This window comes from Podarcis bocagei, assembly GCF_964188305.1.
Source record: "Podarcis bocagei genome assembly, chromosome: 3".
Lineage (NCBI taxonomy): Eukaryota > Metazoa > Chordata > Lepidosauria > Squamata > Lacertidae > Podarcis > Podarcis bocagei.
The window spans coordinates 37,952,362-37,968,717 of NC_138127.1; the positions used below are offsets into that span (position 1 = coordinate 37,952,362).

The 16,356-nt window shown below is 40.5% G+C and overlaps 1 protein-coding gene across 13 annotated transcripts in view; it reads right to left on the bottom strand.

Moving 5' to 3' along the window:
• Positions 1-11,468: 11,468 nt before the first annotated feature.
• FYN (FYN proto-oncogene, Src family tyrosine kinase) overlaps positions 11,469-16,356 on the bottom strand; it is a 109,945-nt gene continuing 105,057 nt past the window's right edge. For all 13 annotated transcript variants that reach the window (XM_081186712.1, XM_081186711.1, XM_081186714.1 and 10 more), the window contains 2 exons: positions 14,032-14,163; positions 11,469-13,107 (listed from right to left, as the gene is read on the bottom strand). In XM_081186712.1, coding sequence (XP_081042838.1) covers positions 12,899-13,107; positions 14,032-14,163 — 341 coding nt within the window. In that variant the 3' untranslated portion in view covers positions 11,469-12,898. The remainder of the gene's footprint in view (positions 13,108-14,031; positions 14,164-16,356) is intronic.

Consider the following 16,356-nt stretch of genomic DNA (forward strand, 5'->3'; position numbering starts at 1 on the left):
TCCCAGGAAACCAGGTCTTTGCCCGGAACTATGTGGGGGACATCCCTTGGGTGCCAGCCACAGTAGTGGGAGTCACTGGACCTCGCTCGTACCAGGTGGCACTCGAAGACGGACGTTTGTGGCGATGGCACATAGACCAGCTTAGGCGCAGGGTTGGCGACTTAGACACTACCGAGGTGCCCCCAACTGCGCTTGCGGCTCCAGAAGAGACACGTACAGATGGCGAGGCCCCACCTACACCTCCCTCGCAAACTGCCAGCGTGGAGCCGAACCAAGCCGTCTCAGAACAGACTCAGACCACTCCACTTGCGGAGGCTCCACCCACAACAGCGGATCCAGGGGAGTTGGTTCCAACGCCACCTAGGGTCACACCACAGCCTCAGCAAGAACTGTGTGGCCCTCCGGACTTGGCTACCAGTCCCCGGCGGTCTGGCAGAGTTTCCAAGCGGCCAACTCATTTAAAGGACTATGTTGTTGGACAGGTATCACTGTTGGTCTAAGTATGGGCAATGTAACCAATATGCTTTTGTGCCTAATTGAACCATTACGCGTAGTGCTGTATATAAGGAAACCATTACGATTGTAACTAACGCCTTATCTCGGTGGGGAGGGGTGTTATGTAGTGTAGTTTCACCCTGGGCCAACAGGGGGATACTGTATATAGTTTTCACTCAGGTCTGTAGATAGTTTTCACTCAGGTCCGCGGCAGTTAGTTTAGGCGGGAACTCTGAGCTGTTGTGTTACAATGTTGACAGCCGGCTGCCTATAAATACAGGCCGGCTGAGCTGTTCGCAGTCAGTTCTATTCCAGCTTGTCTTAATAAAGAACTACTTGAAGAAATCGCTGTGCCGGCTGCTATGTCAGGTGAATGTGTGTGTTTCTGGTAGTACAAATCTTGCTGCGAAATCTTGCTGTGAACCCTATATTTTGGAGGGTTGGACTAGATGACCCCAGGGTCCCTTTCAACTCTCCCAATTTGTGGCTGTGTGGAAGACCATGTGTCTGCAAGCATTGGAGGGTAATTCTTAAATTCTGGTGTGGTAATGGAGTTGAAATTCAGCCTAGCTTTGCTTTTTAGTTTTAAAAGGTGAGAGGTAAAAGCCATGATGTTTTGAAGCACAACTGGTAATATCAAGCATTTGAGTGATTACAGTATTTATCATTTTGTCTACTATTTTTTTTTTTAATCAAACTTAAAAGTCAATTCAAAGTTTAAGCACATACAAATGAATAATCAAGTACAATTAGCCTTGGCCATTCCTGTAAATTAAGGCGCAGAAAATAATATTAATAATAATAATAATAATTGTTTGTCTGCAAATGGTAAGGCTGAAATGACTGAGAATGTTAAAAAAATCCTATGAATTCTAACGCTCTGGCCATTTTTACTCATAAATAAGAGAGCGGTTGATTGTTCCGTGAATGGCCAGAGGGATATTAGCCCTTTCCTGTACATAAAGGAAGCTTGGGCTGAATGGTGAATACTTGAATTGCTGAGTTTCTCTTTTTTGTTTTAAAATCTAACCCTATTTTTAAAAAAACCACTCCTTACCTGGCCATTTTTACTCATAAATAAGAGAGCGGTTGATTGTTCCGCGAATGGCCAGAGGGATATTAGCCCTTTCCTGTACATAAAGGAAGCTTGGGCTGAATGGTGAATACTTGAATTGCTGAGTTTCTCTTTTTTGTTTTAAAATCTAACCCTATTTTTAAAATCTACTCCTTACCTTTCCCTTCCTTATTCTAATTGAGCCAAAAGATGCAACATTTTCAATGGTATAAAAGGTTTGCTGAGACATGAACTCTGCACATGCACAGAGGCTAGATCAGCTTACAAAAGAGAGAGAGAGAGAGAGAAAGGAGGGGGGGGAGAGAGAAGGTTTGGAGAGCCTGAAACCTATACAAATTTCTTTATGTAAAACTTTGAACCATTGAGGGAAATCACCCTTAATGTCTTGCCCCAGGGGCTAACAAAAGGTTCGCCTCCCAATGGAATTTAAATTTTATAAGTTTTTGTTTTTGTTTTTGTTTTTTTTTTGGTGTGTGTGTATATAAAAAGTAATTGCATTTGTTTCTCTTTTGTCTTTCTTCCCTAAAAGCCAAACAGCAACTTACTTTCTGTTCTGTGAAACAAGTCTGAATCCCTGCTGTATTAGTGACCTCTATCTCTTTGTGCCTTTGACATTTTTCTGTTCTGTGGAACAAGTCTGAATCCCTGCTGTATTAGTGACCTCTATCTCTTTGTGCCTTTGACATTTTTTTTTAAGTTACAAATAATCTGTTTTCATTTATTTAATCAGTTTCTCCATGATGTCTATGAAGTTAATCGAAGCACAACCAAACATTGTTTGTGGAATGGTACTTGTTTACCTTTGGCCTGAGCATTTCTTATTAATTCTGTCATTTTGGCTAGTGCAAGTTACTTGCACAACTTTAAAATTGCCATTCATTTTTTATTGGTATTAACTCATTTCCCAGTATTAACATTACAGCTGATGTTGTCACATCAAGAAACACTCTTTTATTTTCATTTGGGATGTTAGAATGCCAAAACAGATTACTTCAGGTTACTTATTAATTGTGTGTCTTAGCATTTATTTATTTTTGGTTCCTCATAGGTCATTTGTGTGTGTGTGTTTTACTTTGGGGACATGTTCATCACATGTTGAAAGTCAGTTTCATGAAGTTCTTTTATTGGATAGCACATGGTGAATTTTAAGTTTTCCCCATTGTTTTCCCTTTCCCCCCCCAGTCCAGTAGTAATCTGTGTGGTTTTGATAATATCTTTGTACTATTTAATAATAGTTATTTTCTGAATCTGATGTCTTTGTGTCAAGTCCATTTTCATCTAACTGGTAATCTAATTTTTTGCTTTCTTTTTATTTTTTAACCTTTGTATTTTTACAGTTCTCTTTCTATACATGTGGAGTAATTTTTTATTTTATAATATGAAAAGAACAACAACAACAAAAATTAAGTGAAGGAAAGCAAACAAACTTAGCAGATAATAACAGTAATCATGTGGAAATGTGATAATAATATTGAAATAAATAAAATGCTTAATGTGCTAAGATTTTTTATTATTTGCAGCTTCCCATGGAAACTGGAGGACATCCTTTTTGCCTTTTGCCTCTTTCTTGTCTGTGTTTTTAAGTCTCCCCAAAACCCTGCCCCTTACAGGATATCACTTCTACAGATGTGCAATGATGAAAAGCAGCAACAACCCCTTCGCCATCACAAGACCTGCAACGCCAGAGTTTTCAAAGTGCCCACAGCTATCTCTTTCAAAGGATATAGACTGCCGGGGGGGGGGGAGTGGACCTGACAAAGGGGGGAGGAGTTGAATTGCAAGGACATTTTTTCACTTGAACCTCAAGCCTCTGCTCCAGGATTCAAAAGATACATACGTAAAAGATCACAATTGTGTCAAGATATGCAACAGATATTTAATTATTTTGTTTTCTATTATGTGTTATTATGTAAGAATGTTGAAATGTGTCTGACAGTGTGATTTCCACAAAGGGGGGCAATTTTTTTTCTGTGTGTAACTGTTTTTATGTTTAATGTCTTATTGCTTACACACCAATGGAGAATTCTCATGCATTTTATACTTTCTAATAGCTCACACTATTGCGTAGTCCAATGTTTAGATCAATTTATAACCACATTGTTCCACCTGGCACTCTGCCAACTTTCCCTATCCATTTTAATATGTGTTAAACCTCTTTTTGCCAATGACAAACTTCTGGATCCATAAAACACCAGGTACATGAAGGTGGATATGCTTTGGTTTAGCAGGAATGATTCCTTATAGACTTAAATTGACTTATTTGGACAACTGCCCTTGTTAAGAATGGTTTTCTTTTAACAGATTGGTTTGAAGACTTGAGAACCATGGGGCAAGATAAATTCAAATTGGACTCAGTTTGAATTGGGCAAGTGTATCCAGGCTGCAATTAGCTTTTTGGTCCTTTAAGTGCAAGTGAGCAACTTCTCATGAGCCCAAGACCACAGCCTATAATAAAATCCCATAGCTAAAGGCCAAGGCGAAGACCTCTCCCTCACGAGATGCCCAAAACCTGTGCCAGCTATGGTGAATGCCAGGCGACATGGTTAAATGAAAGCCCTGAGGGGATTCAACAGACAAGATGTGTTGCTGTAGCACTATGTCAGTGTGAGACCACAGAAGAGCTACCTTGACACCTGAGAACACAAAAATGGCGGGGGGGAAGCAAACTGCACTTTTCAGTCATTAGTGGACCTTACCTTCCTGCTAGGTGTAAAGCATAGAACACTATTGAGTAAATGGTCCCTCCCAAAGTGTTAGAATGCCACAGGTAATTTAGTAGCAAAACGCAACATGTGTTATGATATATTCATACAAAGACATCCATCTACAACATACGATGTTATTATTTGTGGGGCAAAAATTTTTAAGAAAAATTCTAGCCCCAGAGGGGGGAAATTGTGATAGGAATTTTATGGTTTTAGATATATAGTAATGTTCATAACTGCACATACATAGATCAGTACAGGAAGGCCAACGTGGAACCATTTTGATTCCTAAACTGACCAAATCCTTTCTCTGCAAGGTTAAAAATGGAAAAGCCTCCCCATTGTCTCTTCCTTTAATCTGTGTTTGAATAAGGTGTGAGCCTGTGACCTGGCCCAGGAAATAAGTATTTTAGCATTACAAAAGAATGGCCAGGCTCCCCAGAAAATCCAATCAAGGAACCTGCTAGACAGGAGATAAACAAGGAGAAGAGAAAAACAACATTTAAATTTCTGTGATGTAGGTGGGATGTATCTGAGGGGTGGTCTTAGGTTACACCCCTTCTGTGATGTATGCATAATGTTTCTGGGGGTGGTCCTGATCTAGAGAAGGGGAATTTCAAAAGTCTTTATAAGGCCTTGCCGGCCATTGTTCTGGGTCCTCTTCCTCTCCTGCGTGTGAGGGGGGTACCCTGTTGCAACAGATCAATAAAGATCAAGCTTACTAGCTGCTTTGCTTCTCAATATTCTCTGGTTGGCCTCTGTTATTTTCTCCTACCAATAGGGAACCTATGTAAGGACTCTATATGGGCTCTTGGATACCCCATAAGGGAAAAGGGCATATTTTTATTTACAACACCCCCTTGTTTTCCTCCTCCAAACACTAGGTGCGTCTTGTGGTCTGGTGTGTCTTATAGAGCGAAAAATACGGTAATTTGTTTGCTGGCCGATATCTATATTACTATATTGTTTATAAGCTAACATATGTTAAGCACAGTTAGGAGGTTACAATTTTTGTATTTTTATATTGTGATTTTATGTTGTAACTGCTCTGAGACCGAAAGGCAAATTTAATAGTTAATAAAATAATAAGTGACATAAAACAAAAAGAAAAAAGAATGGGGATAGAAGAGAAAAGCAAGCAGATTCATATATCAAATTTTCAAGTTAAATAACCTTAGCGGAATCATCTGAGCATGTGGGCCTCCCCGCCTTTAAGTGCACATATTCATACAACCTAGCTGCCCTTAATCTTCTGGGGGATGGAGGGTGCTGGACCATAACGCCCCCTCATTTCTGCAGTCCCCATGCAAATGGAGCCAAGTCTTCCTTCTGGCAGGGAAGGAAGAAACTGAGCTTTCTGTAGCTGATTTTTCTCTGGCTGTGGGAGAGGACCATTTAACTGTGCTGTTCTTCCCGGGAGACAGGGGATATGCAGGCTCCCAGTGGCCCTTGGCCACCTGGTCAGAGGCAGAAGTTAAGAGTGTGTTTTCCGCTCAGTTATGCAGTCTCAGGGCAACAGGGATGAGAACCAAGCATGTCACACACACACATATATTTTCAGCTGGGGGAGCCGAGTACAGAAATGTTCCTGAAAGCTCATCCCTGCACTCACCGACTTGCTCTCATTGCATAGTATAAATAGATTACGCTTGCTGCCCTACTAAGGAGGCTTGCAAATTCTGGCAGGGAGATCTGGAGCTCAGATCCCTCTGTGCTGTAGTAAATCTGATTACTTGAATCCCTGGCAGGCTCTCAGACACAGATGTTCTGAGCACAACTGGTCTGGTAACCTTTAGACCACTTGCATGGCCTGATCAGATTTCAAGGCTGCCTTTTAGACAGTCACCTACTTTTCCTTGGAGAAGGTCCTCAGAGCACACAACATTACAGGAGTCTTGCAAAAGCCAGAATAGTCTGAACTCCTTGGCTTTCGCATTACACAGTACCAAGGGATTTAGAGCAGTGAGGTAATCACAGGAGTCATCTTGCGGCTGCTAGATGGTTTCAGAAGATTGAACCCAAACCTGTCATCAGATTGGGCACTTCATAAAATTCTACACAGGGCATTTTTTAACATATAAAATAGTGGGGAAATTCCACACCAGCCCCCATGAATTCCCCACCAGTGAAGTAAAACTTCCTCACCAGTAAAGTTCACCCAGCTTCATTCTTCTACATGATATGGATTCCTTTGCTCCTCTCCCCATGTGACCCATCCGAGGTTCTTTCTTAGTAAACACAAATCACATCCCACTTTTCACCCTGCTTGCTTTGTGACAGGAGACAGACTAAAATGAATGACACGAATCTTATCTGAAGGCTCATTGGGAATAATAGGAGCCGTGAAGGTCAGTTTTAATGATAGGGCTCCGCTGAAAGAAGTGCAAGCTTTGGTCTTAACAGCGATGAAATATTAACTGCTTGCTTAAGTAATTTTCTATCTTAGAATAGGAAGTGGATAGAAAATTTCATTGTACCCAGACTTTTGGATTGCTCCTGGTGTTAGAATGGGAGGAGGGTGAAGATTTAAGTCTGTGTTGCTAAATACATAATCATTTAGAGGGTATTCTGCATGTGTGCTTTCATCTAATTTGGGGATCCTTACACAGTGTATACATGCCTTGAATCCTTTGCCAAGCTCCCTTTCCCCTTTGACTACAGATTACTGATTTATTTGATTCTGTTCATTCATTTGCCACCTTTTCCAGAGTCGGGTGTGCCCAAAGCAGCTTACAACAAAAGTTGATTTATTTTCAAAATACAAAACGGGTGGGGTGGGGGAAGAAACCAGTTTACAAAGCATATAAATAAATTCAGATAGGACAAACACCTACTGGTCTTGCCTAATATTAATAAAGAGGCAGTCTTAAGTCTAACAGGGAGATTTTGCTGGACTATGTAAGCCAACTGGAGTATAAGCAAGCACCATTATGTACTCTTCCTTTCTGCGAGAGACAGAGAGGCCTGGGTTTGAGTCTCAAGTTGTGAGATTTGAGTCTGTTGACCAGGGGTAGGCAACCTAAAGCCCTGGGGGCCAGATGCGGCCCAATCACCTTCTGAATCCAGCCCACGGACGGTCTGGGAATCAGCGTGTTTTTACATGAGTAGAATGTGTCCTTTTATTTAAAATGCAACTCTGGGTTATTTGTGGGGCCTGCCAGGTGTTTTTACATGAGTAGAATGTGTGCTTTTATTTAAAATGCATCTCTGGGTTATCTTTGGAGCATAGGAATTTGTTCATTATTCAAAATATAGTCTGGCCCACCACATGGTCTGAGGGACGGTGGACCGGCCCATGGCTGAAAAAGGTTGCTGACCCCTGCTGTAGACAGATATCTCAAGAGACCTGGAGAAGGGGTGTTAATGATGCCAAGTGCTAAAAGAAATGTGAAAAGAGAGCAGCTATAGGCACTCTTCAGCCACTGCTATTGCTACCACCATTGTTAAAAAGAGATGTTTTGGAGTTAAGAAAGAGGCTGATGCTCCTCAGTTGGATAAAAGAATGAGGACAAACCACACACACCCAACAAGAATTAGAATCTGCAGCAGATGATATACCAAAAAGTGACCAGCTGTGCTGGACAAAAGAAAACTAATGAAAAGGGAGATAGTTATTATCAAGGCAAAGGCTTGATGCGATTTATAAATAAATAAATGAATGAATGAACTGAAAATATTTGAAGCTGTTAGGATTTGGGATGTGTGTGTTATCTTGCCCACAAACTGTGGCTAGAATATTGAGGAAGGGGGAAAGTACTCAAATAAGTGGTCTAAGAGCTGAAAAGAGAAGACGTGATTTCAATGCTGAAATATATTTATCACAGTATTGCTTTACTATGGAATTTTTAGCTTTATGAAATGTTAAGAGTACCTTTGTGCATGTTTAAATGAGTCCTTTTGAGTTCATTCCCCAACAGTTAAAATTCATTAAAACAGTTCTGCAGGCTTTTTACTAGCAGATCATTTTAAGGCTTGGTTGCCCACAACAGATTCAGTGAGAGACTTCAGGGATTACAGTCTTTCTGTGTTTTCTTTTACAGACTATTTTCCCCAACCCCCAAATCTAAAGGATTACTCATACAAAATACCAACCTCTGGGAGTTTCCTCTTCTGTTCCTGGAATAATTCATTCGTACTCACATGAATACTCAGAGATGAAGGGCTTTGCCAGAAGTAATTATTTCCGAAACCACTTGGGTGTCTTTTGCCCCTAGAGACAGCATTGTTCAAGGGTAATGTTAGAAACGAAGACTCCTGGAGATATGGAGATCCTTTCTGTATCATGCCACCAAGACATACTATAATCAGACAATAATTTATTGGCAAAAGCTGGCTGTACTAGAAGCACAAGAAATTATATTTGCCAAGGATTTAAATAACGCCAGGTAAGGAAATCCTCTCAGCAGCATTCTGAACAGATACGTTTGATACCACGCTTCAATAAAAAATACATGCATTCTTTTTGTCTATTACACACTCTGAATAACAATTGCTTTCTGGTGTGGCTGTGGCAATGCTGTGAGATTTTAGTATTATGAATGAATCTGTAATTTTTGTTGGCTATGAATTGAAACAGGCAAACCATTTTCTGAGCCAAACATTGTGTCCTCCACACATTTTTCTACACCATCCTTGCGGAGCAGCTGCTTAAGGTGTTTTCCACATAATTATATGAGCAATTATATGTCACAGCAACCTCCAACGTATTTTCACATATCTCTTCTAAGTGTTATAAATACCGTGTTTTTCACTGTAGAATATCAGACAATGTGCAGATTGGTCTACCTGCTACTTACCCTGAAAACATCTGGAGAACAAATAGTATTGTTACCCATTTTGCTTAGGTTGTCAGAGGTTTGCTATACGTTGGCCCACCAAACTGAATACAACACACAAGCCTTATTTTGTGGCCTGTTAGACCCTTATAGATCTCCTTTTTTTGCTGCTTGTTGGCACTGTTGGCAACAATCTCTACTCAGCCATGAAGCTCACTGGGTGGGCCTTGGGCGAGTCACTGCCTTTCAGCCTAACCTACTGTCACAGGGTTGTTGTGAGGATAAAATGGGGAAGGGGAGAAGAACTATGAGCTCCTGGGGGGAAAAGGGTGGGACATAAATGCAACAACAATAACATTAACAGGGGTGGGGGAAGCTGGCAGGTCAGGCATTCAGAAGGCCCAATGTGGTGGACTCTATTCAACATGATGGTTCACAAACAATATAGGCATCAGGTAACCTAATAATGAAGATAAATGGACCTGCCTTTCACGGAGTCAGAGCGGTGGCCCATTGTACAGAGCAGTCTTCTGTGACTAGGAACAATTTTCCAGGGTCTCATGAAGAGCCATTTCTTAGCTCCAAGATCCTTTAACTTGGAAATGTCAGCAATGACACCTAGGACTTGGTTCATTTAAAGTATTTGATCCACCATGAAACTGGGGCTTCATACCTGACAATGTAGGCCTGTTTGTGATCAACTGAGATAGTGCCAAAATAATTTTCAAGAAACGAGATCCTAGCTGCTAGCCCGTGTCAAAAGAAACCAGTTACTCTTTGAGGACACACCATGTTTGCCATGCTGTTACAGAGGACTGATTCACATAATGCATTTGTAGCTGTTTTAATCTCAGTCTGACTCTATACATGGTAATAAAACTTTTGTGCATTTGGACCATAAAAACAGATTAAGGATCTGCACAATGTTTGGAGAGTTGTGTAATTCAGACACACTAAGTATGCAGGTGATATCGCATGCTTGAATTGAGTTCACAGATTAGAGCTAGCTTTTGAATTGAGCTAATCTTTGTCCCTTCAAATGTTGCTGGACTACAACTCCCATCATCCCTGACCACTTGCCAAGGCCTCGTGGGTGTTGGAGGGCCACAGATTGGCTGCCCCTGTATTAGATAAACAGCTGTTCAGTGGTATAATTCAGACCCCACTCTTCCCTGCAGCTGGTAGGTGCAAAAAATCTGAAAGGGCTTTGTAAAGATTGACACAGAGCATTTTTATTGAATGGAAAAATGTCTTGTACTTTTGTAGTTCTAGTGTGCCATCCTGATGGTAGGGGTGGGGTGGCTGTGCTGCGGGATTTGACATCTTTCCGCAGGGCCTGCAAGACGGAGCTGTTCCGCCTGGCCTTCGGCTTAGATTCACTCTGTCCCCTTATATGGGATTTGGTATATAAAATTTCCCTTGGCTTTTTTGCTGGCCCATGTAGGATGGATAGCTGGCAGGGTGAATATCTGATGTTTCCTCCCTTTATGGTCTTGATTTATGAGAATTCCTTCCAGTATTTTATTTTGACTATGGCAGACCAACACGGCTACCTATCTACTGCTTGATTTATGGGCTACTACTAAAATGAGGCTGTATTTTAAGCCATATTTTAATTAACTGTTTGTTTGTTGTTGTTTTCTATTACGTTTTATTGTAATTTATATTTGGTGTTAGCCGCCCTGAGCCTGGCCCTGGCCGGGGAGGGTGGGGTATAAATAAAATTTTAAAATATTATTATTATTATTATTATTATTATTATTATTATTATTATTATTATTATTATTATCATCTGCCTGGCTGAGTTGCTGCAGCACACGAGGAGGTGAGGTCATTGCAAATGTGCTGGTGGAGCCAATCCAGTACTCCTGCCAGCACATTTGCACTGCACTGCCCTTGCCACCGATGCATCGCCTCCATTCTGGGATGCTGCAGTTACTCAGCAAGATGGGAGGTCAGGTAAACAGGGGAACCCCACCACATTATCAGCTGCTGGTGGTAGTCTAGCAAACAAACACCCTCTAAGGTTTCTTGTAACATTTTAAAAGACCTATTAGCATAAATGACCCTTTGGATTCTTCCAGATATGGATAGGATTTTACGTTTGTTTTGCTTCAACTCATTTGCGATAAGAGTTCCAAGTGCGAATGTTGGGAAAAATATATTTATTTCTACATAGAAAATAGTCTTCCTTCCTTCTGACAACAGTGCACAAAGACTCACGCTAAAGAAAGTAATTCTTGAATAATTATAAGAGTACAAAACCCTTTCACTTCCAGCCACCCTCTTAGGCTGAATCCCAGCTGTTTCCCATCAGCTTCATAATACAAGGCTGCTGCAAGAGCCAACAGGCCAAGGACACTTCTCCTCTGCTACAAACCTTCATCTGGCTATGATTTAAATGAAAGAACAAAAATCCAAATGTAAAATACTCTTTTAATTACTAAATTAAGACGGTTAAACATTTTTAAAAATGTAAACTTGCAAATAAAAACAACAACAAAATGTAATTAAGACTAAAATTATTTTTTTAAAAAAAACTTAAAAGAGACATAGAAAGGATGTGGCTTTTTTGTTTCTTTTTGGTTAAAGGTAAGAAAAGAAGGTATCCAAGGCTGATACAGACAACTGAAAAAGTAATACTTGCGTGTATCCCTCCATTCCCTCCCTGTTTCCCCATAAAAGAAGTGCATAGTAATTCCACTGAAACACTTGCAGACATATTGAAAGTAATTTCATCAGCAGTACAGGACATTTAAAACACCTACTTTACGATGGGTTATGGTATGTGAAAAAGGTACTCTAGCGGATGCCTGATGAATGGTTAAGCATGGGGACATGATTAAAATGCTATGAGGTTGAGACTATTTGCATGTGGTTGCAATGTTTATTAATTTTTTTAAAAAATCAGAAAATGTTCAGTATACATATTTTGATACAGGAAAGTACTTGCAGTTTCAGTCTTCCAGTCTGAACAGGTAATGGCGCATTTTCTTGCTTTAATAAGTTTGTTATTAAATTTTGATCACAAATTCAAACCACGCAGTTGGCAAAAGTTGCTGGAAATGCTGCACATGATTTCTGAAAGATCAAAAGTTACAACGACCTACAGGTACATAGTCAAACCCAAAAGTGCAATCCAATTTAAAAAGTCATGCTTGGCAAAAGCCAAAAATTCAGTCACTGGCTTTCAGAATCTTCACCAGTGTTTCATGTCTACAAGGAAATTAGTCTTTTTCTGGGTGCTTCAGCATTATGGCTAATCCGTTTCTGAAATGAGTTTCCTCTGCAGTAGCACCCACAACTATATATACAAGTATGTATATATTTTACATATATCTTATATATAAAAGCAAAAAAGGAAAAGGAAAAAACCCAACCAACCAAACGAAACCAAAATCCCCAAACACTGGTCCTGATTTTATTTTGTTAGAACGTGAAAAAATGTAGACAAAAAGAGGCCACTTTTGGAAAATAATACTTTAGTTGAATCAGGAGAAGACTAGTTAAAATCACATAACTTTGCATTATTATTATTTTTTAAAAAAGGAAAGCACTAGGATGTTATTGGCACTGAATTACTATTTACACTGAACAAAGATTTTGCAGTTTACATAACATCAAAACAATGCAGTTTCTGAGTCTCTGATGAAGAACAAAATCAAGTGTTCACTTTTCTGTTCATAGAAGACATTCAGATCTTTACGGCAGGTTAGGTCTGGGAATTCTCAGCTTCTGGCTCCAGTGCTTTTTGGTGCTCTAAGATGCAGCCTTTGGAAGTAGCTAGTCAGCCTTTGTCAGCTGCAGTCGGAACACCTGATAACTGTAGTCTGCACAGACCAGAAAAATTACAGGTTGTCACCTGGCTGGTACTGGGGTTCAGTTGCAGTAAAGTAGTCTTCAAGGAAACCCTGCAAGTACTCAAATGTTGGGCGCTCTTCTGGGTCTTTCTTCCAGCAGTGGATCATGAGCTCATGTAGGGAGATGGGGCAATCCTGAGGGCATGGCATCCTATAGCCCCGTTCTACCTGCTCCAGGACTTCACGGTTATTCATACCTGCAAAAATAACAACAGAGAGATGTACTGAAAATGAATTTTGTTTTGAAAAAAGCAATAGGGCTGGGCATATTTCCCTTAACAACCATCATCTTGTCAGGACTCCAGTAGCAGATACCAAGATGAAGTATTTATTACACATTATCATTATGGTCAGTGGCTTCAGCGTGCCAGAACTATCAAACAGACTAGCAAATTCAGTATTTGGAGTGCCCAGAAGTAGTTTGTGGATGAACAATATTTAAATCTGCATTTGATGGCACCTAAATTATAGGTGCATCAAAACTGTGATTCAGAAAAGGTGTTGTCAGGTGTCTGCTGCAAACACATGAAGAGCACAGCGGGGCCATGCACCCAAACCCTTCTCTCAATGTCCCCATCTCTTTGGGGAGTACAAAGTTCTGGAGGGGATTTCCTGCGGGTCTGCAGAACACATGCAGAAGCGCCCCCCCCCATGGTTGGGAACACTGACTGAACAGGATTCTTGATTGTGGGAAGGCATCTATGTGTGCTTAGCCAGACACACTTAGAAATCCCCCTTCAGATCTTCCTACTCGACGTGAGAAGTTCAGGGGTGGAGATGATAAGGCTAGGGATGGAGCCAGCCCACATACCCACATGTCCCCTGTGTGATCTGAGCAGAGTTCAGATAATGGCCAAACAGGGCTACTGACACCATACAATTGAGAGAAATGGCCTCTCGACTATGGCAAGGATTTGAAGTGCAGTGCATATGCGGAGGAGATCTCTGTGTACAGATAGAATTTCATATTGTTTTTTGCCTGAAATGAGGTGGGGTTTTTTTGTTGGTGCTTTGCCATGCACACGTATAATTTTTTGGGATCCAAGCATTAAAGCCACAGATTTCACCCAACTCACATAATTGCCTGAAATCATTTTTAGCATGGTTTCTTATTTCCTTACCTGGATATGGCACTCTCCCTTTTGTTACTAGCTCTGTCAGCAATATTCCAAAGGACCAGACGTCTGATTTTATTGTAAACCTTCCATACAATGCAGCTTCAGGGGCAGTCCATTTTATTGGAAACTTTGCACCTAGGAGAGAAAAAAGCAGCTGCCATTGAGGTATCAGTGGCTGGTAGGAGGTCACTTCATTTCTTTACTTGGGGAAATAATTCAAAGCTTCTTTCTACTTGATATCAACTTCAGGCCACAACATTCTTTTTTTCTTTTCTTTCTCATATTTACAACATGATGCTTCTGGGTATATTTGCATATAAATGACAGCGATTTGTGTGTGTGTGTAATAATCAGAAATTAGGGTGCATTTGGCACCATCGAAATCTACCTGTTCTTATTGCAAAATCTAGAAGCATAATTATTTTGAACATGATGCTCGCATATGGAAAGGCACCTAAGTATCATGAAAGGTTTCTAGAGGAGAAGTGAGGAACCTCCCATCACTCTCAAACACATCCCTGTAACACCCATCTAAACACCCATCTTCTCTCTTCCCCTTTTCCTGTCTTCTCCCCAGCTATTAGCATGTCAGATTCAAGGTTTTACTACTTGTGTATTAAACCCTATGTGGTTCCTGACCAGGGTATCTTCACCTCGCCCTCTAATTTCACCCTGGTCTCTTGAGATCAGTGGATGAAAAATTGTTGATAGTGCAGCATGCCATGGTGGTGAAGGATGCTGTCACTTGAGCACACGATTTTATCACTGTTTGCACCAGTTCTCTGGAATTCTTATCCCCTGCAAGTGAAGCAAGCCCCAATATTTTGTAGGAGGAAATTTTTTCTCTCCCAAAGCTTCATGAATTAGCCCATTTTATTTCTGTAGTTTTTAATTTTTATTGGCTTGATGTTTTCAATATTTTTTTATGGTTTGTATTATATTTTCTGTTTTTCTACCATAGTAGCATGCTGCAATGACAGGGCTAAGCCTTTCCTCCCCAAGTGTCAACCCCCCTGAAAATTCTGCTCCTTCCATCCAACATTGCAGTTAGACCCTTGCGGGGAGGAGTGGAGTCTCATTTATGTAAAACTAGCTTATTTTCTCCCCAAAATAAAATCAACATTTAAAAAATATACATAATTACATATGAAAACGCAGGCATTTTGTGTGGGTGTGTCATGAACAGGGATAGATGGATCAATCTATTTATTATTAATTAAATCTGTATACCAACCTTCCAGTCTATGTCAATTTCAAGTGCGTTCATTCCACTATAATATGTTAGGGTTGCCATATTTCAAACAGTGAGAATCTGGACAGAAAAGTTGCGATTTTTTTTGGCTGGGTTGCCATACATCCACCGCCACCAAAACTGCTTCTGGCTGCAGTCTTCAAAATATGTCTAGGAAATTCTGGACATATGGCAACCCTGTGATATTTTTAAAAAACATGATCTGCATGGAAATTGGTACTGAAGTTGTATTTTATCATGCATTCTACGATTCTATGTTTCTAAATGAATGTTGCCCTTAAATATGCATTTCAAAGATGTTTTGGTGAAAGGCAAAAGCCAAAGGATAGTTACATTCCAATCCACACGTATGTCTGGGAAGACTACATCCAGTCAGTTCACAGAAATTTAATTTGTCAAGCACCTATAGATCATGACCTGGCCACTCATTCATAGTGATCAAGACTTGCAGCCAGACTTGCAACACTATGCAGGGCAGAGTGAGAAGGCAGGGACAGCTTTTGCTGCATGCCAGGGAAACCACATGTCAGTGCATGCCCACCCGTTGCTTCCACATGATAGATAGGAAATAAATAAAGTTTGCAGGCCTATTTTGCTCTTATAAATAGTCAGTGTAAATGTTAGAAAAACACTGAAAAATCAGACTCAACGAATAGTACCACATCTTATAAGACCACTGGAGATGGGTATCAACACCATCTGCTTCCTTTAGCAATTTATTCAGAGACTCATAGGAGCACTTTTTAGAGAGTGGAAGAGGCAGGAAGTCAGTTCTATTAATGTCAAGTACACAAACTATCAGGTGGCAAGGAAAAAAAAAATGAAAGCCAAGCGTATTTGACATGAAACCTTCAACTCTTAACAGAAACAAGCGCTTCCTGTCTCCAAAAGCAATTGCCAGCCTGTATCATACTTTCCCAGCCAGTCTTCTGTTCCTGCGTGCCAGAGACACCATAGGAACAGTAGCTGGCTAGATAAACACGACAATCCCCCAGCTGCATCCCTCTGGAAAATCTATGTGAGAGGGTCGTGGGGGAAAACATACAAAAACAGCTATTGCTTCAAAGTGTTACTAT